This window comes from Equus asinus, chromosome 22, assembly GCF_041296235.1.
Source record: "Equus asinus isolate D_3611 breed Donkey chromosome 22, EquAss-T2T_v2, whole genome shotgun sequence".
In the NCBI taxonomy this organism is placed as follows: Eukaryota; Metazoa; Chordata; class Mammalia; order Perissodactyla; family Equidae; genus Equus; species Equus asinus.
The window spans coordinates 54,796,811-54,820,233 of record NC_091811.1 but is presented as its reverse complement, the minus strand read 5'-3'; the positions used below and the strand labels follow the sequence as shown (position 1 = coordinate 54,820,233).

At 40.1% G+C, this 23,423-nt stretch overlaps 1 protein-coding gene and 1 long non-coding RNA gene across 12 annotated transcripts in view; one reads left to right on the top strand and one right to left on the bottom strand.

Moving 5' to 3' along the window:
* Nucleotides 1-2,869: 2,869 nt before the first annotated feature.
* On the bottom strand, nt 2,870-17,898 carry LOC123279790 (uncharacterized). Of its 2 annotated transcripts, XR_011496808.1 has the most exons (4): nt 17,744-17,898; nt 8,603-9,434; nt 3,783-3,825; nt 2,870-3,069 (listed from the first exon to the last, which is right to left on the bottom strand). It is a non-coding gene; the product is annotated as an uncharacterized lncRNA (long non-coding RNA). The 2 variants fall into 2 exon arrangements; XR_011496809.1 differs by lacking the exons at nt 2,870-3,069; nt 3,783-3,825 and adding an exon at nt 11,350-11,556 and having other exon boundaries at nt 6,261-9,430; nt 17,744-17,867.
* An 80-nt stretch (nt 17,899-17,978) lies between these two features.
* Nucleotides 17,979-23,423, top strand: part of LOC106835294 (cyclic AMP-dependent transcription factor ATF-7) — an 81,786-nt gene continuing 76,341 nt past the window's right edge. The window contains exons 1-2 of one of the 10 annotated variants that reach the window (XM_014847571.3): nt 18,478-19,408; nt 19,675-19,728. Coding sequence is in view for 2 of the 10 variants with exons in the window: in XM_044755664.2 (XP_044611599.1) it covers nt 18,324-18,446 (123 nt within the window). In the remaining 8 variants the exon portion in view is untranslated. Of the gene's footprint in view, nt 18,447-18,477; nt 19,409-19,674; nt 19,729-23,423 lie in introns of those variants that run through there. The other 9 variants (XM_044755667.2, XM_014847570.3, XM_044755665.2 and 6 more) reach the window with 9 other exon arrangements.

Here is a 23,423-nt window from a genome sequence, read left to right as displayed (position 1 = left end):
TTTGTCGCTTGGTAAATGGGCTGGAGTAACACACCCAAATGAGTGATATGTTGCCTCCAAAATTCAAAGTGGCCCACTAAGCATTGTGCTTCTTTATTGGTTGTAGGAGGAGCCAGATGCTACAACTTATCCTTTACCTTACAAGGGATATCATAACGTGCCCCACATCATTGGACCCCTAGAAATCTCACTGAGGTAGAAGACCCCTGAATTGTCATCAGATTTATTTTCCACCTCGGGCATGCAAATGTCTCACCCATCAGTCTAAAGTAGTTGCCACTTGTTGCTCATCAGATCTAATCAGCATCATGTCATTGATGCAATGGACCAACGTGATATCTTGTGAAAAGGAATGAAGTCAAGATTCCTGCAAGCTAATTTATGACATCAGGCTGGAGCATTGATATATCCCTGAGGCAGCACAGTGAAGGTGTGTTGCTGGCCTTGCCAGCTTCAAGCAAACAGCTCTAGTGGGTCTTCCTGACAGGGATAGAGAAAAAGGCATTTGCTAGATCAATAGCTGCACACTAGGTACCGGGTCACGTGTTAATTTGCTCAGGCAATGAAACCACATCTCCTACAGCAGCTACAATTGGAGTCACTACGTGGATAAGTTTATGATGATCCACTGTCATTCTCCAAGATCCATTTGTCTTCTTCACAGACCAAAGAGGCAAATTGAACAGATTATGCATTCTGGAATTAGGGTAAGAACCACAAGATGCGTTTGGGGACCAACTGGGCCCACTGTGAGAAGGATCTGAGCTAAAACTCCATTGATCGTATGACCTCCATAAGCCCCTACTCTGACTAGTGGGCCACAGTGCGACATTTTGGGTCTCTGGTAATTAGTTCCGAGGCAGTGCCCACTAGTCTCTGAAAGATCTGATTATTTCCTTTTCCCTAATACACAGTTACCCTAGTAAAAGGCTATAGGTCCTTTTGGGGAAGGCTGAAAGATTAACTGTATACATTTTTGATAGTGTGCCAGGGTCCTTCCTCAAGGGGGCCCAGCTTCTTCATTCAACGAGTTCTGAGTCTGTAAACTGGCTCAAGTTTGGGAATTGAATGAGGAGCCATGACTCTCCATTTTTATGATTCAGGTTAGACTTTTGTTTTCCTGACCTAGAACTTTTCTCTTTATGCAGATCAAGTAAGAAATTTAGTAGACTTCCTATCTATTTAACCTCTAGGAACACCATGATCAACTAGCCAATGCTATAGGTCTATGAGAGTCAGACTATTCTGATTGTGGCTTTGCCTCTGCCATCCATGTTGGTAACCATGCCTACCTTGCCTTTGGTGACTGAATGCTGCCACTTGGCCCCTGCCACCCCAGGACCCAATTACTCCCATTGCATTTAGGTTTCCCAATTCAGTGATTGCAGTTCCCACTGTAAGGTCTGGCCTACAGAGAAGAGTGATCACAGAGTACTCCAAGGATTCTGGGGCACCCTCACAAATTTATTTCTCACTGTATTGATGAAAGGTATGTCTTCTGGACCCTCCCAGTGTGGGTGAATAAATCTTAAATGACAAATTGACTCTAATATTCCAGTCTCCCTAAGCCTTTGCATCTCTTCCTCTACATTAAATCAAGGCGTGTCTGGCTATTCCAGTTTGCTCACTGTGGGCCATCTTTTGGTCCATGTTTTAGCCAACCAACCAAACTCTTATAGCCCTTTTTAACTCCCTGAGCTGTAACGTTAAATGCAGAATTTCTGCTTAGTGAGCCCATATCAATAAATTTGCCTAATCCAACTTTATATTCCTACCACCTTCATCCCACACCCTTAGTATCCATTCCACTCATGTTCCCCAGCTTTCTGTCTTATATAAATTAGAAAATTTAAGTAGTTCTTTTGGAGTATTGCACATCTCCTTATGGGTCACACTTTGTACCTCATCTTTAGGGTCTGCTGGCACTTGAGTCTAGTTGTAGTCTAGAAGCAAAGAGGGGTGGTATTGGTGAGTCTTGAGGAGAATCAGCCTTGTCTTACATGGCAATTGCCTCAGGGGAATCCATTACAGTTTCCTCAGGCAATGCAGAGTTAACCTCCTCAGATGGGGAGTAGGGAGGCCAACACCGCTGTGAGCTGGAGGCCACTTCTGTTGGGGGTGGGGAGGGCTCTTTCTCTGGTAAAGAAGACTTACCAGAACTTAGAGGCTCAGTGTCACTAGCTTCATCAAAGTCTTTTCACATATCCCCATCCCATCTTAAAGGATCCCATTCCTTCCCAATCAATGCCCTCACTTTAACAGTGGACGCCCTGCAAGGCTGGTAATTCAACTTGCTATAATTGAGTGAGTCACAGAATGAGATTCTGGGTTTGATTTTCAGCAGTCTCAGCCCTACAGCTACAGGTGATAAGGGTCTCCCTCAGTGCACACATAGAAGAATTTAGGTCATTTATGTGGTGCTTCAGCTGGCAATTTGAATCCCTGAACTCATCCTTTTCTTTCACCACTTTGTCCAATGATGTTAGGAACAACCAGCCAGCCTCATCATGCCTGTAATTTTCTGAAAATGTTTGAAGTATTTTGTGCACAGTCAATCAGCTCCTTGCTTCTTATAAGTAGTTGATCAGTAGTGTCTTATGCAGGTATTTTGCATATGTCCATTACCAGTTCACGTTATGAATTATCAGCGCTCACTTTACTACTGGAAATAGGGTCACTAGAGTCTTTAAGTTTAATTAGATTGGAGAGTCAATTCCAGAAACCCCAGAACCAATTCAGAAAATTCATCCTTAACATTCTGTTCCTCTAGAACCACTCTTGGTGCCAAAATACATGTGAAGAGATTTATTATAAGAGATTTATTATAAGGAATAAATTTATTATAATAATAATCCAATGCCAATCATTTGATTATATATTAATTTATTATAAATAAATAACTAATTGGCTCATGCAATTATGGAAGCTGAGATGTCCCACAATCTGCTGTCTGCAAACTGGAGGCCCAGGATAGCCAGTGGTATAGTTTGTGTCCAAGTCTGAAGGCCTGAGAACCAGGAGAGCTGATGGTGTAAGTTTCAGTCCAAGTGCAGAAGAAGACTAATGTCCCTGGAAAATAGTCAAAGAGAGCAAATTCTACCTTACCCCACCTTTTGTCCCATTCAGGCCTCCAATGGATTGGATGAGGCCCACACACATTGGGGAGGGCCCTCTGCTTTTCTCAGTCTACTGATTCAAATGTGAATCTCACCCAGAAACTCCCTCACAGACACACCCAGAATAACATCTAACTAAATATCTGGGGACCCTGTGTCCCAGTCAAGTTGGCATAAAATTAACTACAACAAAAATCGACAAATTGGATTTCATTAAAATGAAAACTTTTTGAGCCAGCCCTGATGGCCTAGTGGTTAAGGTTTGTTATGCCCCTCTTCTGCAGCCCAGGTTCACTTCTGAGTGTGGAGCCACACCACTCATCTGTCAGTAGCCATGCTGTGGTGGTGGCTCACATAGAAGAACTAGAAGGATCTACAACTAGAATACACAACTATGTACTGGGACTTTGGGGAAGCAAAAAAAAAATTAATGCCTTTTGTTCTTCAAAAGACACACATAGCTGACAAAAGATTTGTATGTAGACTATTGTAAATAACTCTTGGAACTCAAGAAGACAAACAACCCAATTTTTTAGAATTGGCAAAAGATTTGGACAATTCACCAAGAAGATATGTGGATGGCAAATAAACTCTTGAAAAGATGATGAACATTATTAATCACTAGAGAAATGCAAATTAAAGCCACAAAGGGATGTCACCACATACCTATATGATATGATAGCAGTACCAGTGGAACTCTCATACACTCCTGGTGGGAACACAAAATGATATATTCACTTTGGAAAACAGTTTGGCAGTTTCTTAAAAAAATAAATACACATCTAACACATGATTCAGTAATTCCACTCCTAGGTATTTCCCTTCCAAAATGAAAACACATATTCATAGAAAGACTGGTACACAAGCTGTGATATATCCAAACAATGGAATACCACTCAGCAATAAAAAGGAATGGATGATGTACCAGTATGGATGAATCTCAAAATAATTATTCTGAGTGGAAGAAGCCAGATAAAAAACAGTATATACAATATCATTTCATTTGCACAAAATTCTAGAAAATGGAAGCTAATCTATAGTAACAGAAAGAAAATCAATGGTGATCTGGGGACAGGTAGGGGAAGAGGGTAAGTGGGAGTGTTGGATTACAAAAGGGCAAAAGGAAACTTTTAGGGGTGATATATATGTTTATTATATTGATTGAGGAGGTGATTTCATGGGTATATACATATGTAAAAACCTGTAAAATTGTACACTTTAAATATGTGTAATTTATCTTATGTCAATTATACCTCAATACAGCTGTAAAAAGAAAACCCACAAATAAGAATGTAAACTGATATAAAGTAAAAATATTAATAAATAACAAAATAATATTTCAGATACAGACACAGCTCTACCTACCAGTTCTTCCTCCTCCTTCTTCCACAGACATAACCACATTACTGAAGTTATGTATCATTTCTGCATTTTTATAGTTTTATAACATATGTAAATATCCATAAACTACATATACTATAAATTATATACATAGTGTTTAGCATATTTTTATTTTACAGTTATAAACAACACCATAGTGTATGTATTCTTTTTCAACTTGCTTTTTTCACTCAACATTATGTTTTTGAGACTTATCTATGTTGATAAATGTAAATGATACTCATTCGTTTTGACTGTTGTATGGTAGTCCATTTTCGCACTATGAGACAGTTTCCCACAAACAATCTTGCAATGAACCCTCTGTACATATCTCCTTGTGCACAAGTGTAAATATTTCTCTAAGGAAGATTGCTCCAAGTGAAATTACTAGATGATGGAGTATATGTTTCTTCAGCTTTATGAGGTATTGCCAAAGTGTTCTCCTAAGTAGTTGTTCCAAACATTCCTGCTCGCTATATCCTTGCCAACACTTACTGCACTTATTAGTTTTCATCTGCCAAATGGTGTGAAATGGAATCTCATTATTTTAAACATTTTATTTTTTTCCTTTTTCTCCCCAAAGTCCCCCAGTACATAGTTGTGTATTTTTAGTTGTGGGTCCTTCCAGTTGTGGCATGTGGGATGCCACCTCAGCATGGCTCGATGAGCGGTGCCATGTCCAATCCCAGGACTCGAACCAGCGAAACCCTGGGCCACCAAAGCAGAGTGCGCGAACCCAACCACTGGGCCACGGGGCGTCCCTTGGAATCTCATAATTTTAACTTCCACTTTCCTGATTACTAAAGAGACTGAGCATCTTTTCATATGCTTATTTATTCATTTGGGTTTCTTCCCCTACGTAGTCTCCTTCTTATCCTTTGGCCAGCCCATTTTCCTATTGTGTTGTTTGTGCTTTCTTATTAATTTCTAGGAGTTCTTTATATATCCTGTATATCAATCCTTTAGGATTTATATACTAATCCTTTACGTGGATTGCAAATATCTTGTAGTCTGTGACTTGTCTCTTCACTTTGTTTATGGTGTCCTTTGATATAGAGAATTTCACTTAGTCTTTTCCTTTACGGATATGCTTTTTCAGTTTTGTTTAGGAATCCTTCCCTATCTTGTTGTCATAAAAATATTCTCCCACATTTTTTTCTAAAGTAAATTCTGGCTCTGTTACTAATTAGCTATGTAACCTTGGGTAAGTTTCTTAATTTTTCTAGACCTCAGAGTTCTCATCTGTAAAATGGGGATGGCAATAACACCCACTTCATAGACTCATTCTTAGGATTATTGATCTGTGTCAGGTAGGGACCCAGAGGAAAGACATGTCACTCTTCAAATAGGATGACATGAGATGGGTTTATTTACAGAGGTATGTACAGGTGCAGGGGAATCACAAGGGATAGTACCATATCCTGAGGGTAGTAACAGCAAAGAGGCTGTTATAAAAGTGAGGCCAAGAGGGAGGAGGAGGGTAGGCAGTGGTTACTGGAAAGACAGACTCCACGTACAGAGGGTCACCTTGGGAGAGATAGTGATCTTAGATCCAGTGACAGGGTAAACCTGAGGCAGTTTGGCAGAGAAAAGCCTGGGGAATAAATATTCTCACTTCACTGTCCTTCCTTCCTCCAAACTCCTATTGGCATTCTGCATGGGCTGAAGCCAGAGAGCAAAGGAGTCCACTGATGTTGTCCATACTGGACACTGAGAGGAAGGGGGAGAATGGATCTGGAGGAGTAAATGAAAGATACTTGGCATACATTCAACCAGAATTTATTGAGTATCAACATGAGCCAGGTACTGTTCCAGGCATTGAAGATACAACAATGAACACAGTGGACAAAGTCCTTGACTTTCTAAGCTTACATTCTAATGGGAGGAGACAGATGATAAATATTAGTAAATATAACATGTCAGGTGGTGATAAGTGCTAGGGAAAATGAAGCAAGATAGGGAGAATAGAGTGATGGAGTGGAGGTGTAGAGTGGTCAAGGGGGCATCTCTGAGGAGATGTCATTTGAGCAATGATTGGAAGGAAGTAAAGGAATGAGCCATGTGTATACCTGGTAGAAAAATGCAAAGGCTTTGAAGCAGGACCACGCCTGGCAGTCTGAGGAAAGATGAGGAGGTTGTACTGTTGGAAAATAAGGAGTGATGGGAGAGGGGTAGCTGAGATCAAGGTGGTTGTAGTTAGGAAGGTAGACCAGGAAGGTGGTGATGAGTAGTGGGATCTTGGATATATTTTGAAGGTAGAAGATTTGCTGCCTCTATAGGACTTGCTGATGTGGGATGTTTGAGAAAGACAGCTATCAAAGACGACTCTAAAGCATTTGGCTGGGAAACAATTAGAAGGAGTAACATCAACAAAAATGGTGGAGTAACCATTTGTGACAACATGGATGGACCTTGAGGGTATTATGCTAAGGGAAATAAGTCAGATGGAGAAAGTCAATTACCATATCATTTCACTCATTTGTGGAAAATAAACAAACACACAGATATAGAGAACAGATTGGTGGCTACCAGTGGGGAAGGGGGTGGGGGAGGGCAAAGGGGGTAAAGGGAGAAGGATATACGGTGACGGATGGCAATTAGACTTTTAGTGGTGATCTTGATGCAGTCTATACAGAAGACGAAATATAATGAGGTAACCTGAAATTTATATAATGTTATAAACCAATGTTACCTCAATAAAAAAAATAATAATTTTTTTAAATAGTGGAGTAGGAACCTCCAAAAATCCACTCTCCCATAAAAGCAATGAGAACACTGGAAAAACTGTCAGGATCAACTTTCTTAAAACATTGGAAATTAACCAAAGGTTTGCAACAATGAAGGGAGTGTTTATGCAAGAAAAATGGCTGAATCTTAGTAAGAACAGTGAATTATGTGGCATTTTAACTTGTTTTATTCCCATCGTCCCCTATCCTCAACTCCATGGTAACCTTGAAATTCAAAAGCCTGCAATCATGGTGAAAACCAGCACCCTGGCAGCCACTGGAGGGGGCAGAATGAGGCTGGTGTTCCTTCAAAGCCCCATTCTCAGAGAACTGTCATTATTTGACATCTCTGGTGATTCTGTGGAAGATCTCAAGGCTATCTTTATTTGACCTGACTCAGAGCTTGCCTTATACAAATAGCCTTTGTCGTGGGGGCATTTGTTTAAAACAATGACAGGCAATTTTTCAACATTGCAGCTGCCTGTGGTGGTAGATCACATTTAGGGTAAAAATAGGCTAACCAAAAAAATTTTAAAGAAAAATCTGTGGATTGTGGCATTCACAGGGGGCTTTGGAATGTTCTGACATATTCCTGGGAATCTAGAAGACCGTGCACGTTCATAAGGCTGTGTGCATGGTCACAAAAGACCTGAGAAGCCCTTAAATTATACCTGAGGCTCAGGCCAGCCCAGTGGTGCAGCAGTTAATTGCTCACATTCCGCTTCAGGGGCCCGGGGCTCACTGGTTTGGATCCCAGGTGCGGACATGGCACTGCTTGGCTAGCCATGCTGTGGTGGGCGTCCCACGTATAAAGTGGAGGAAGATGGGCACGGATGTTAGCTCAGGGCCAGTCTTCCTCAGCAAAAACAGGAGGATTGGCAGCAGATGTTAGCTCAGGGCTAATCTTCCCCCAAAAAACAAAAAAACCTGAGGCTCTGTGCAAGCAGGAAGTGAAGCCTAAGACAGAGTTGTAAACTGCCTGGTTGAGTGTTGAAGGTATGCTCCAATATGCATTCAGAGTCCCTTGGCAAAGACTTATTGGTCTCAGGCATTAAAGGAAATCTCTGTCCAATAATTAGCTGATCACTAGACTAACTAAGCAAAAACTTCAGTGAACATACATGACAAAGAATACAGAACTTACAGAATTATTTCAGAAAAGCCACTAAACAAACAACCACCACCAACAACAAACAGCATCAAAACAGACCTTAGAGAGGGAGAGAACCTGGTTTTCATTATTGCCACAATATATTATTTTAAATGTCCAGTTTTCAACAAAAAATTATGAGATAGTCAAAGAAACAAGAAAATATGGCTCATACACCAAAAAATAGTCGATAGAAACTGTCCCTGAGAAAGGTCAGATAATGCACTTACCAGCCATTTAAAATATATTCAGGGGCCGGCCCCATGGCTGAGTGGTTAAGTTCGTGTGCTCCGCTTTGGCAGCCCAGGGTTTCACCGGTTTGAATCCTGGGTGTGGACATGGCACTGCTCATCAAGCCATGCTGAGGTGGCACCCCATATGCCACAACTAGAGGGACCCACAACTAGAAATGCTCAACTATATACTGGGGGGTTTGGGGGAGAAAAAGGAAAAAAACAAAAGAAGATTGGCAACAGTTGTTAGCTCAGCTGCCAATCTAAAAAAAAAAGAATAATGTCTGACCAAATAGAGAAAATCAATAAAAATATGTAAATTATTTTTTAAAAAACTAAATCAAAATTCTGGTGTTGAAAAGTGCAATAACTAAAATGAAATGTTCACTAAAAGGGCTCAACAGCAGATCTGAGCAGACAGAAAAGGGAAAGACTGAATCTGAAGGCAGGTCAATTGAGATTATCCAGTCTGAGGAAGAAGAAAAAAGAACGAAGAAAAATGAACAGAGCCACACAGACCTGTGATATGCCTACAAATGTACCATAGAAGGAGAGTAGAGGAGAGAAAGGTACAGAAAGAATACTTGAAGAAATTATGGTCAGGGCCGGCCTGGTGGTGCAGCGGTTAAGTTCGCACATTCCACTTCTCGGTGGCCTGGAGTTCGCAGGTTCGGATCCCAGGTGCAGACATGGTACCACTTGGCAAGCCATGCTGTGGTAGGCGTCCCACGTATAAAGTAGAGGAAGATGGGCATGGATGTTAGCTCAGGTCCAGTCTTCCTCAGCAAAAAGAGGAGGATTGGCAGTAGTTAGCTCAGGGCTAATCTTCCTCAAAAAAAAAAAAGAAAGAAAAGAAAGAAATTATGGCCAAAAATTTCCTAAATTTGATGAAAAATATTAATCTACACATCAAAGAAGTTCAACAAACTCCAAGTAGGAAAAATTCAAACAAATCCAAACCTATACATATCATAACCACACTATCAAAAGACAAAGACAAAAAGTGAATCTTGAAAGCAGCAAGAGAGAAGTGAATCATCATGTCCCAGTTTTCCTCAATAGAATTTCTCATCATAAACCATGGAGGCCAGAGGCAGTAGGGTGACATATCCAAAGTACTGGAAGAAAAAGACTGTCAACCAAAAATTCTATATCCAGCAAAGCTATCTTTAAAAAACAAATGAGAAATTAAGACATTCCCAGATAAACAAAAATGGAAATAATTCATCACTAGCAAACCTGCCCTCCAAGAAATACAAAAAGGAGTCCTTCAGGCTGAAATTAAAAGACACTAGATGGTAATTCTAATCCACATAAAGAAATAAAGAGCACCAGTAAAGGTAACTCTATAGGAAAAGACAGTAAAAATGTAACTTTTCTTTGTAACTCTCTTTTTATCCTATAGGATTTATAAGACAATTGTATAAAACAATAGTTATAAATCTATGTTGATGAGCATACAATATGGAAAGATGTAATTTGTATGACAATGACAGTACAAAGAAGAGAGGAAATGAAACTATACAGGAGCAAAACTTTTATATGCTATTGAAATTAAGTTGGTATTCATGCAAACTGGATTGCTATAAATTAACATGTTAATTGTAATCCCCAGGGCAAGTACCAAGACAATAACTCAAAAAATATAAAAGAAAAAAAGGATTAAATGGTATATTAGAATATGTCTACTTAACACAAAAGAAGGCAGTAATGGTGGACTAGAAGGGGAAAAATCACAAGACATATAAAAAACAAATAACAAAATGGCAGACATAAATACTATTTAGTAATTGCATTAAATGTAAATGGCATTTAAAAGGCAGAGATTGAGATAATGGACAACTATAAGCTGTCTGCAAGAGACACACTTTAGATTCAAAGACACATAGTGGCTGAAAGTAAAAGGATGAAAAAAGACCTATGATGCAAACAGCAACCAAAAGAGATCTAGAATGTCTATACTATATAAGACAAAAATACTTTAAGATAAAAATTGTACTAAAGGGGGCGGCCCCACGGCCAAGTGGTTAAGTTCGCGTGCTCTGCTTTGGTGACCCAGGGTTTCGCTGGTTCGGATCCTGGGCATGGACATGGCACCACTCGTCAGGCCACACTGAGGCAGGGTCCCATGTGCCACAACTAGAAGGACCCACAACTAAAATATATAACTATGTATTGGGGGTATTTGGGGAGAAAAAGCAGGAAAAAAAAAGAAGTTTGGCAACAGTTGTTAGCTCGGGTGCCAATCTTTAAAAAAAATTGCTACTAGAGACAAAGACAGACATGTAAAAATGATAAAAAATTCAATTCATCAAGAAGATACAGTAATTTTAAACATAATTGCACCTAACAACAGAGCCCCAAAATACATAAAGCAACAATTGACAGAATTGAAGGGAGAAATAGACAGTAAATGATAATAGTTGGAGACTTCAATATCCACTTTCTTTCCTTTTTTTAATAATTAAAGTGTTATATATCTCTGTAAAAACATATCAGGAGTAGTTAGAACAGTGCTTGCCTTTTTGTCATATAATTTATAATACAGAACAAGTATCTCTTTTATGTCTTGGTAAATTGTCAGTCTCTAAATTTGGTTTATCTCTTAACATTTTATCTTTTGCGCTTTCAATGTCATGAAATATGTGAGAGTTCCTTTAATGTGATTTTTTTTGCTGGTATCACTTCCTCTGGGACATCTTCATCCTTTTTGTCACTTTCCTCATTAACAGCAATAAGCTCACCTTCACTAAGTTGCTTTGGTTGCTCATCTTGAGTCTCCAGAATGGCTCCAGTGTCAACATTTCCTTGCTCAGCTATATTTTTTAAACTCTGTTTACATTCAGTTTGAACACTTCCTGTGTTACCACTTTTTGTTTTTCTTCTATGCCATTTTTGTTGGCCAATTCCCTCCGTTAATTGATTTTTGTAAAATGTCACAGGGGTTATCCCTGGAAGACAAAGAGACAATGCAACGACACATTTTGCTGTCTGTGTATAAACTGAATAATAGATGCACGGTGACCAATCACCGACAGACTTTGAAAGAAGTGACGTGGTTGGTAACCAACTGATCGTGATGCACATATCTGTGAAGTGATTTGTGTATTGATGAGCTAGCAGCAAATTTTGTTCATCACACTAGTACTCACAGTTCATATACTGTAGTAACTGAAATTTGAACCATTTTGTTGGAGGGGAATAACCCGCTTTCAATAATGGATAGAACAACTAGAAGAAGGTCAACAAGGAAGGAGAACACTTGAACACCAGTGTAATCCAACTAGACTCAACAGACATCTACAGAACACTGCATCCAATAACAGCAGGACACGCACTCTTCTAAAGTACACACGAAACCTTCTCCAGTATAGGCCGCACGTCAGGCCATAAAATGCCTTAATTATTTTTAAAATATTTTAATAATGCAAAGTATGTTCTCCAATCACAATGAAATGAAATTAGAAATTAATAACAGAAGGAAACTCACACATATGTGGAAATGAAACAACAAACTCCTATATAACCCCTGGGTCAAAGAAGAAATTGCAGGGGCTGGCCAGGTGGCGCAGCGGTTACCACTTTGGCGGCCCGGGGTTCGCCGGTTCGGATCCTGGGTGCAGACATGGCACCGCTTGGCACGCCATGCTGTGGCAGGCGTCCCACATATAAAGTAGAGGAAGATGGGCACGGATGTTAGCTCAGGGCCAGTCTTCCTCAGTAAAAAGAGGGAGATTGGCAGCAGTTAGCTCCGGGCTAATCTTCCTAAAAAAAAAAAGAAGAAGAAGAAGAAGAAGAAATTGCAAAGAAAATTAGAAAATACTTTGAGATGAATGAAAACGATAACATAATCTATCAAAACTTATGGAATGCAGTGAAAGCAATGCTTAGAGGGAAATTTATAGCTATAAATGAGTATATTAAAAAAGGAAAAAGATCTCAAATCAATAACCTAAGCGAATGAAAAGAGGAGCAAGCAATTAGAAGGAAGGAAACAATAAAGACTAGAGTGGAAATGAATGAGATGGAGAATGGAAAAATAGAGAAAATCAATAAAACCAAAAGTTGGTTTTTTGAAAAGGTCAACAAAATTGACAAAACTTTAGCTAGACTTACCAAAATAAAAAGAGAAGATTAAAAATTACTAAAATCAGGAATAAAAGAGGGGACATTAACATCAACCTCACAAAAATAAAAAAAAACATATAAGGGATTGCTATCAACAATCGTATGCCAACAATTTAGATAATGTAGATGAAATGGAAAAATTCCTAGAAAGATACAACATACAGGAACTGCCTCTAGAAGAAATACAAAATCTGTATAGACCTATAACACGTAAAGAGATTGAGGGAGTAATAAAAAAAACTTTGCACAAAGAAAATCCTAGGACCATGTGGCTTCACCAGTGAATTCTACCATCTATTTAAAGAAGAATTACCAGCAAATCTTCACAAACTCTTCCAAAAAATAGAAGAGGAAAAAACATTTCTCAATTTATTCTATGAGGCCAGTATTATCCTGATACCAAAACTAGATAAAGATATCACAAGAAAACAAAACTACAGACCAATATCTCTTATAAATGCAGACACAAAAATCTTTAACAAAATACTTGGAAATGAAACACAGCAACATATAAATAGGATTATACATCATGATCAAGTGGGATTTATCCCCAAAATGCAAGGTTGGTTTAACATATGAAAATCAATGTAATACACCATATTAATAGAATAAAAGACAAAAATCACACTATCATCTCAATAAACAAAGCGTCTGATAAAATCAAACACTCTTTCGTGATAAAAACACTCAAACATCCAGAAATAGAAGAGAGCATCTTTAATGTGATAAAGGGCATCTACGACAAACCCACAGCTAACAGGAAATTAGCGGTGCAAGATTAAAATTTTTCCCTCTAAGTTCAGGAACAAGGGAAGGATATCTACTCTCACCACTTACATTGAAATTTTCTTGGAAGTTCTAGCTAGAGCAATTAAGCAAGAACAAGAAATAAAAGGTATCTGAATTGAAAAGGAAGAAGGAAAAGTATCCCTACTTGAAAATGACATGATCTCGTATATAGAAAATCCTCAGGAATCCACAGGAAAACTTAGAGCTCACAAAAAGTGCAGCAAGATTGCAAGATACAAGATCAGTAGTATCCAGAAATTAACTATATCTCTGTACAGTAGCAATAAACAATCTGAAAATGAAACTAAGAGAACAGTTTCATTTACAATAGCATCAAAAAGAAAAAATACTTATGAGTAAGTTTAACAAAATAAGTGAAAGATTTGTACACTAAAAACTACAAAACATAGTTCAAAGAAATTAGGTACAGTTATCAAGACTTTTGATATTGGCATAAGGATAGACATACATATAGGACAACAGAATAGAATCGAACCTCTGGAAATAAGCCCAAATATTTAAAGTCAACTGATTTTGCATAAAAGTGCCAAGATAATTCAATGGAGAAAGAATAGTCTTTTTGACAAATGGTGTTGCCGCAACTGGGTATCTACCTGGGAAAGAATGAAATTGGACTCCTACCTCATATCATATACAAAAATTATCTCAAGATGGGCCAAAGACCTAAATATAGGAGCTAAAACTATAAAAATTTTAGAAGAAAACATAGGTGTAAATCTTTGTGACCTTGGATTAGGCAGTGGTTTTTTAGATATGACACCAACAGTACAAACAAGAAAAGATAAATTGGACCTTATCAAAATAAAAACTTTAATGTTTCAAACAACACTATCAGAAAGTGAAAAGACAACTCATGGAGTGGCAGAAAATATTTGCAAATCATATATCTGATAGGAGTCTAGTATCTAGAATACATAAAATACTCTTACAACTCAATAGAAAGACAAATAACCCAATTACAAAATGGGCAAAGGATTTGAATAGATATTTCTCCAAAGAAGATGGATAAATGGCTAATAAGCACATGGAGTGATGTTCAACATTATTAGTCATTAGGGAAACGGAAATCAGAAGCACGAGTTACCGCTTCAAACCCACTAGGATGGCTCGAATCAGAAAGACGGACAATAAGAGCATGAGTGTGAGGATGGAGAGAAACTGGACTCTTCATTCACTGCTGGTGGGAATGTAAAATGACGCAGCTGCTTTGGAAAACAGTTTGGCAGTTTCTCAAAAAGTTAAACATAGACTTACCATACGACTCAGCAATTCCATTCCTCAGTACATATATGAGAATTGAAAACAACGTCCAGATAAAGACTTGTTCAAAGTAACATTATTCTTTATAGTCTAAAAGTAGGAACAACTCAAATGTTTATCAACTTAGGAATGGATAAACAAATAGCAGTGTATCCATTCAATGGAATATTATTCAGCCATAAAAGGAATAAAGTACTGATAAATGTTACAACATGAATGAACCTTGAAAACATTATGCTAAGTGAAAGAAGCCAGACAAATAAGGCCACATATTATATTATTCCATTTATATAAAATGTCTAGGGGCCGGGCCGTGGCCGAGTGGTTAAGTTCGCATGCTCTACTTCAGTGGCCCAGGGTTTTGACGGTTTGAGTCCTGGGTGCGGACATGGCACCGCTCATCAAGCCATGCTGAGGCGGCATCGCAGACGCCACAACTAGAAGGACCCACAACTAAAAATACACAACTATGTACCAGGGGGCTTTGGGAGAAAAAGGAAAAATAAAATCTTAAAAAAAGAAAATGTCTATAACAGGCGAGTTCACAGAGACAGAAAGTAGACTCATGGGTTGGTGGGGGGTAATTGGGGAGTGACTGCTAGTGAGTATGGGTTTCTTTTGGGGTGATGAAAATGTTCGGGAATTAGATAATGCTGATAGTTGCATAACTTGTGAATATACTAAACATCACTGAATTTTACACTTAAAAAAGATGAATTTTATGGTATGTGAATTATATCTCAATAAAAAAATACGACTGGAACAATGAAAGTACCTGTTACTAAGATAGGGAAGACTGGGGAAGGGGGATATGTGGGAGTGGAAGGAAGAATTTGTTTTGGATATGGCAAGTTTGAAATACTGATAGAAATCCAAGTGGATTTGCTAAGTAAGCAGTTGGAGATATTCATCAGCAGTTCAGGGGAGAGAGATAAGTTGAAGATATAAATTTGGGAAAAAATGAATTAATACATGTAAAACACTTAGGATGGTGCCTGGAACATAGTCAGATCTATAAACATTAGCTAATATATTTATTATTTTGTATTCATAGAGTAATAGTCAATTCTCCTAGCACAATTTGTAGAACTCCTTCCTCTCTAAATTCGTAACACCGCCTCTGTTATATACAAATCTCCTGTATACACTGTACATTGAGGGTCTGTTTCTATCGTTGTATTCTTTCAAGTAGGAATTGTTATAGGGGAGAGTAGATCGGAAGCTAAGACTCCTCTCAACTTTCCTCAATTCATTTCACAAGAACATAAGTGAGTCTATGCTTCTGTTTCACCTTTGCTCCCTAGGGAGAAATCACCTGGCCTGTTTCTACCTTTCAGAGGGTGCCATGAGGATAGACGAGATCCTAGGCAGGAAGTTCAGAAAGCTGAGTACTATAAAGCTGCAGAAGAAAATTACCTGAGAGAAAAGTGATGCCATGGGTAATACTTTGAGTCAACTCTCCTTACAATTATGATAAATTTTTTAAAATTGTGGTAAAACCCACATAACATAAAATTTACCATCTTGGTAACCATATGAAAAAAAATTTTTTAAGACTGGCACCTGAGCTAACATTTGTTGCCAATCTTTTTCTTCTTCTCCTTCTCCCCAAAGCCCCCCAGTACATAGTTGTATATTCTAGTTGTAGGTCCTTCTGGTTGTGCTATGTGGGATACCACCTCAGCACGGCCTGATAAGCGGCGCCATGTCTGTGCCAGGGATCTGGTGAAAGCCTGGTGGCCCAAGCAGAGGACCACTCGCCATGGGGCCAGCCCCGACAAATTTTTTAATACAGTCTTTGCATTTGATGTTTCACCCAAAATCTTCCCAAGGCTATCTCCTTCTCATATTTCAACTCCCGGTTCAAATGTTACTTCTGCAAAGAGGATTTCTCTCAACACCAGGAGTAAAGAAAGTTGTTTCCCCACTCCTAGTCACTTTGTTTCTTTATTCTGAAGTGCTCTTCACTAACTGAAGTATTTGTGTTCATTGGCTTACCTGTTTCCCCCTCCCCACTAAAATATACAATTCTACCCGACCAGGGAGCTGGTCTGTCTGCTCTTCTCCCCATGCCTAGAGCAGTGCTTTGAACATACTATGTCCTGTTAAGAATTTGTTAAAATACTTGGTAATAAACATAGTGCCCTTTTTTTTAAAGATTTTATTTTTTTCCCCTTTTTCTCTCCAAAGCCCCCCAGTACACAGCTGTATATTCTTAGTTGTGGGTCCCTCCGTTTGTGGCATGTGGGACGCCGCCTCAGCATGGCTTGATGAGCGGTGCCATGTCCGCGCCCAGGATCCGCACAGGCTAAACCCTGGGCTGAGGAAGCAAAGTGCGGGAACTTAACCAGTTGGCCACAAGGCAGGCCCCAATATAGTACCTTTTAATTCCCAAGCAGTTTCATATATATTATCTCATTTGACCACTACAACTCTTTGAGTAGAATGGGATTGCTAGCCCCGTTGTAATGAGACTCAGAGAAGCATCTCACCCAAGGCCAAGGGGTTGGAAAACGACAGAGTTGGGATTGCTGTGCACTGGGCTTGCTGTTTCCAATACACTCACTCCTGTTCTAGGGCTAAGGGTATTTCGACTATTTTACCATTAAGAAAGTGATGACTCTAGAGGATTTAGAAACAACATGCACATTTTTTAAAAAGTCGCCAGTTCCTGCAGTTGAACCCTTACCACCGCCCCCTTTCCCTTACACAGTCACACACACAGCAGACATTATCGCCACAGTGATGTAACTTTAAGTGCAAAGAAGAAAATGCAACTACTTGACTGTTTGGAACCCTGAATCCCCTTGCGTACCCGCGGGGGAGTCTGGGGGGCGTTTCCCCCACTTTTTTTTTAAACAGCTTTATTGAGGATTACTTGTCTCGTTTTTAAAGTGCGCTCGTTTGAGATAATCTCATTCCCTAGAATAGTTACTTTACCTTTTTGGTCTCGACTGCTTCAGGCACCTGTAAGGATTCTCTTTCCTTCTTTTTTTTCTCCCCTATATTACTCAGTCGAACACGTGTAACCTGTGTGTACCGAACTCGCTCAGCCTCCCTCCCCAGCCCTACCCACCGATAGGCCGGCCCCTTCTGTTTCCCGGGGCCCCGCCCCTCCGTCCCTTTCCAACTCTGGCTTTACGGATCTCGCCCTTCCTCCTGCCGCCCCCCCCACCCCACATCTCGCGAGAGGTGAGAGCGCCTGGCCGGACGAGAGGAAAGTAGCTGCTCCTCTGAGGGGGGAAAGAAGGAGCAGGAGACAGATTGTGGGACCGAGCGCGGGCGGGCGGGAGGCGACGGAGCTACCAGCGGGTGAGTCTTGTTAACATTAACTAGTCCATGATCTGATGGGAGTCTCCCCTTCAACTCTGGCCAGTCCCAGCCGCCCAGGCCGGGGTCTCCCCTCCCAGTCTGTGTTGGACGGGGGCGCTGAGGCGGTGGCCGGGCCCTGTCTGAGGAAGAGGGTGGGGCATGGACTAACGTCGACCAATAAGAGAGAAGGAAGCTACGATTGGCGGCGATGAGCACTAATGGGAGGTCGTCTTTACCTTGCGGAGTGCCGCCCCTTCTCTCTCCCTCCTCCCGCCTCCTTCCTTTGGGGGGAAGGCGGGGCCAGAGGCCTGAAGTGTGGGGAGAACTTGGGGTAAGTAGCCCCGGGGGGCACAGGGCGTGGCAAGGAGAGGGGAGTTGAATCCTGAGGGAATGGAAGTCTAGTGGAACCTAATGGAAGGATCTTGGAATGGGGTGGCATGGGAGAAAGGGGAGGGGTACTAAACTGGTTGAAGACCCAGGGCTTCTCAAAGAGTGGGGTTAGGGACTTGGCACTTACAGGGACAGAGGGAATAGCAGGAGGTGGGGGTGAGTAGGTGAAAACAGGGCGTTGGGTTTAGCTGGAAAGATAGGGGTAAATCACTGGAAAGGAGAGTCATGGCATTTCGATTGAAAAGAATATCCGGGACATAATATGAGAGAGAAAGTATGGATTTGGACAAAATTAAGTGAATGAGTTAAGGAACTTAGTAGGGATGGGTTCAGCAACCAAAAGGCATCGCTTTGGGAAGGGTATGGGGGAATTGAGGGGGTTAAGGGACGTGTTTGGAACGGAGACGGCTGACATTTACAAGTCTTTAGCGTAGGGATGGGAAGAAGCCTGGGGTATTGATTTAGTGCTTTTGGTGGATATGGCACCCAGTCTGCTGACTAGCCTGCAAGAATGCTGGGACAGGGGTAGAGACGGAGGGAAAGAGGAACACTTTCATCACTTCCACTCTGATTTCCCTTCTCTCTTTCTCTTCCCACACTTCATTTCTTCCTAAACTCAGGGATGGGGTTTGGGATTAAGCGGTACAAGTTGGAGCCCCATGGGGGGTTATATGTTGCTCTGAATTGCTTGTTATGTTCTCTGACTGCGGTGTTTACTACCCAGGGCACCTCCTACCCAGATTCCCGCGTTGCTGCTTTCCTAACTTTAAAAGTTTGTTTTCTACTTAACAGAGGGTGTTTTAGTATCTCTGAGGGTTGTGTCACAAGCTTAGGTTTGTGGGGATATGCAGAGTTTTCTCGGCGACCTCGCTTGGTTCCTGTGTTTAAAAACTTTGCAGTGGTGTAAGTAATTCTCGCAGAGACATCTGTCTTTATAGGTATTCTAAGCAGAGAAAAATACACTAAACTGAAGTTTGCTTTGTTAAATGTGTCTTGCCCACTCGTATTCTTGAAGAGTTGTTCAGTGAATGGTTGCAGTTAGTTTTAGTTAGCTTATATATTTTTAAAGGTGTAGATAAAATGGACACATATTTTAGGCAAGTGAGAATTTTTCAGTTTCTTCCTTTGTGTCCAGACTCAGAAGCTAAAGATATGTCATAATGTCTTAGGGCAAGAGTTGGGGAAATCAAACACAATTTGTACTCAAACATGGAGGATGTAAGGTAAGTGGAGACTATTGCGAAATGTAACATGTCTGTAAGAAAAGAAGCTAAAGAAAAGTTTGGCAGCTCTCCTAAGTAGTCTTACCAGTTCTTAATTCTGTGTGGAAAAGGGACAAGCCTTTGCTCTTTGTTTGATAGTTGTGTATTATTTAATAATGAATTGAACTAATACAGCCAATTAAGGAATAACTTCTTTGCTATTGTGTAGATTTGTCTGTTACATTCCTTCTCTTCTCCTTTTAGTTTTGAGAAGCAAAATAATGTCTGAAATACTGGTAAAGTTGTTATATGAAGAGAAACCAGAGTATGTTGCTCTGTATTAACCTTCGGTTTTCAGCAACCACTGAAGCTTTTCCTCCTGGCCAGAAAGTTGCCCCTCCAGCACTTGGAGACCAATTAATTATCGACCCATTAGCATTAATCACTGAATTGGGTTCCAGTATTTCACATTCGGAGCATTGCTGTTGCACATTCAGACATTGTCACAGTTTGCCTGACATCAACACAAAAAAAATATCCAATGGGAGAGCAAAGTCCGTGTTTTATTCTTCCATCCTAGAATTTGTGATGGCTTTGACTTGGGCACGATTAAATGCAAGGTTTTTTTTCTCATTAGTGTTAACACCTAGCAGAAAGCTACAGAGTGATAACACTGCTCATCTTTAAACTTGTGGATCAAAGGTTACATCCTGTGATAGAGTCAGTGCTGTAATTTTTAAGCATTTTTGTTTACCATGGCTTTTAAATGTCAATGGATACCATCGCTACCTCCTCTTTCCTCTCCCCACTAACAACCCGAAATGAAAATTGTTTTTTCAGCCAGCTCTTAAGCTACTCCTTTGCCTGAAGTAGAGTCCCTGGCTCTGTCTGCACACAGGTGCTCTGAAGTTCTCTAAGTGATTGTTTTGTACATGTCAAGACTGGGTTTTTCCTAGGCTGTGGTGGGAGGGAGCCAGTGTTACAGCAGCCTCCTATCCACGTCTGATAAGGCGGAGCCTTCTCCTTGCAAGGAAGTTTTAGGTGGAGCAAAGAGCATAGCCGTGTAAATGTCTAATAAAAACAACTCTCTTCTTGAGACTTGTTGGCAGGCTGGCATATAATTGTCGCTTATCCCTTGATAAAGGTACTGAAGTTAAGGTGCAGATGTTGTTTCTTTGAGAAAAACAAATGCAGCATTCATTAAAAAAGAAAAGGCATTAATTTCTTTTGTTATTGGTTTCTCTTAGAAGGGTACTCTGATTTTAAGGTTTGTGAAAGCCTTCCATCTCTTTAGAAACATGTCAAAGAAAACAGTTTTTAAGCTTCTCACATTTTATTGTTGCCTTCCCCTAATACGCTTCTTTTGGGATTAAGTATATTCATGAAATCTGCACGTGCGTCATATTTGGAATTCCTGATAGGTGGTCTTTTAACTTCCGAATACTGTAAGGAAGAGTTCCCCACTTCACTGATTCCATTATTGGAGCTCTACTTTTAGAGCATCCTTTACACTGTGATGAAGCCCTTTAGTTCCGCCATCTGAAGCTACAATAAATAAACCTGGTGTCTTGTCAACATGTTAGTTAGCCCATCAAATATTTGACAGTTATGTCCCATTAAAGCTTCTCTTACTGGAGTGAATATCCCCAGTTCTTTCAGTCATTCCTTAAATGACTTTTTTTTTTAACATTTTTATTTTATTTAGTTATTTAGTTATTTATTTTTTTTAAAAAAGATTAGCCCTGAGCTAACTACTGCCAATCCTCCTCTTTTTGCTGAGGAAGACTGGCCCTGAGCTAACATCCATGCCCATCTTCCTTTACTTTATATGTGGGACACCTACAACAGCATGGCTTTTGCCAAGCGGTGCCATGTCCGTACCCGGGATCCGAACCGGTGAACCCCAGACCACTGAGAAGCGGAATGTGCAAACTTAACCGCTGTGCCACTGGGCCAGCCCCTAAATGACATTTTTGAGGCCTGAGTTTTCAGAGTTTCTTACCTAGATCTGAATATAACATCTCGGATATAATCTATTCAATACAAAGTACAGAGAGAGTATGGCCTCTTTTTTTATTGTTCTCTATACCTCTTTTCTCGCTCTCTCTCTTTTTTTTTTGTTAAGGAAAATTGGCCCTGAACTGACATCCAGGCTACTCTTCCTCTATTTTGTACGTGGGACGCCACCATAGCATGGCTTGACGAGCAGTATGTAGGTCTGCACCCAGGATCTGAACCCTTGAACCCCGGGCCGCCAAAGCAGAGTGCACTGGGCTTAACCACTACGCCATGGGGCCAGCTCCACTATACCTCTGTTCTTTTTTGAGGAAGATTAGCCCTGAACTAACTACTGCCAGTCCTCCTCTTTTTGCTGAGGAAGGCTGGCCCCAAGCTAACATCCATGCCCATCTTCCTCTACTTTATATGTGGAACACCTACCACAGCATGGCGTGCCAAACAGTGCCATGTCCACACTGGGATCTGAACCGGCAAACCCCAGGCTGCCAAAGCAGAACATGTGCACTTAACTGCTGCGCCGCCAGGCTGGCCCCCTATACCTCTGTTCTTAAAGCCTAAGATCACATTAATTTGTGTAGTTGATTTTTTTTTTTGAGGAAGATTAGCCCTGAGCTAACATCTGCCACCAATCCTCCTCTTTTTCCTGAGAAAGACTGGCCCTGAGCTAACATCTGTGCCTGTCTTCCTCTACTTTATATGTGGGATGCCTACCACAGCATGGCTTGCCAAGCAGTGCCATGTTCACACCAGGATCCAAACCAGCGCACCCTGGGCTGCCGAAGTGGAACATGCGAAATTTGCTGCGCCACCGGGCTGGCCCTTGTAGTTGATTTTTTAAATGTAATTGATGACTTTACATTTATTATTACATTTGTAATTGTCATCTTATTAGTTTTGGTTTATTGTTTTAGCTTGATAATTTATTTAGCCTCTTGGCCTTTCTCATATCTTTGTATTGATAGATAAACTTGATAAACATGACACCTATGGTTTTGTTGTAGGTCACTGGTAAAAATATATAAGGGTGGAGCAATGCTATATAACATTGGCACACTATCATTAGGTTGATATTAATCCATTAATCAACTTTATGAGTAAAATTCAGTTGTCCAATCCACCTACTGTTTTATAATCTAAGCTATATTTCCTGTGAACTATTAAGAGGTGTCCTGTAGAAATCTAAAGATGTTCTGATGTATCCCTGAAATAGGCTGGTGACCCATCAAAAAAGAAAATGAACTTAGATTTTAGTTACTATTTAGTTATCTTATGCTAGTGTTTATACGTCACTGCATTATTTGCCAGTTGTTTATAAGCCATCTATTTAATAATTCATTTTATAATCTTCCTGGGAAACAATATTTCGTCCGTCTGTAGTTTCTTGATTCTATCTCCCCTGCTCCCTGTTTTTTTAAGTATGATTTTTTTCCCCATTTCCAAGACTTCTGGTCCTGCTTTCCTTCTTTTCTTCTGTCTAATAATTCTAGAACGATTAACTGTTTATTCATAGTTGCATTCATTTTTGTCGTCAGATGAAATTTTGTTTTGGAAACTCTTTTAGGAAGAAACGTCATTCCATAAACATTTTAAGGTACATATTAAAGAATTTAACTATTGCCCATGTAATAGTTGTTTTGTAGCTTCCCCATAATATTGACTTTGGCAGTTTAGACCCAACTTTTCATTTTCTGTTTGGA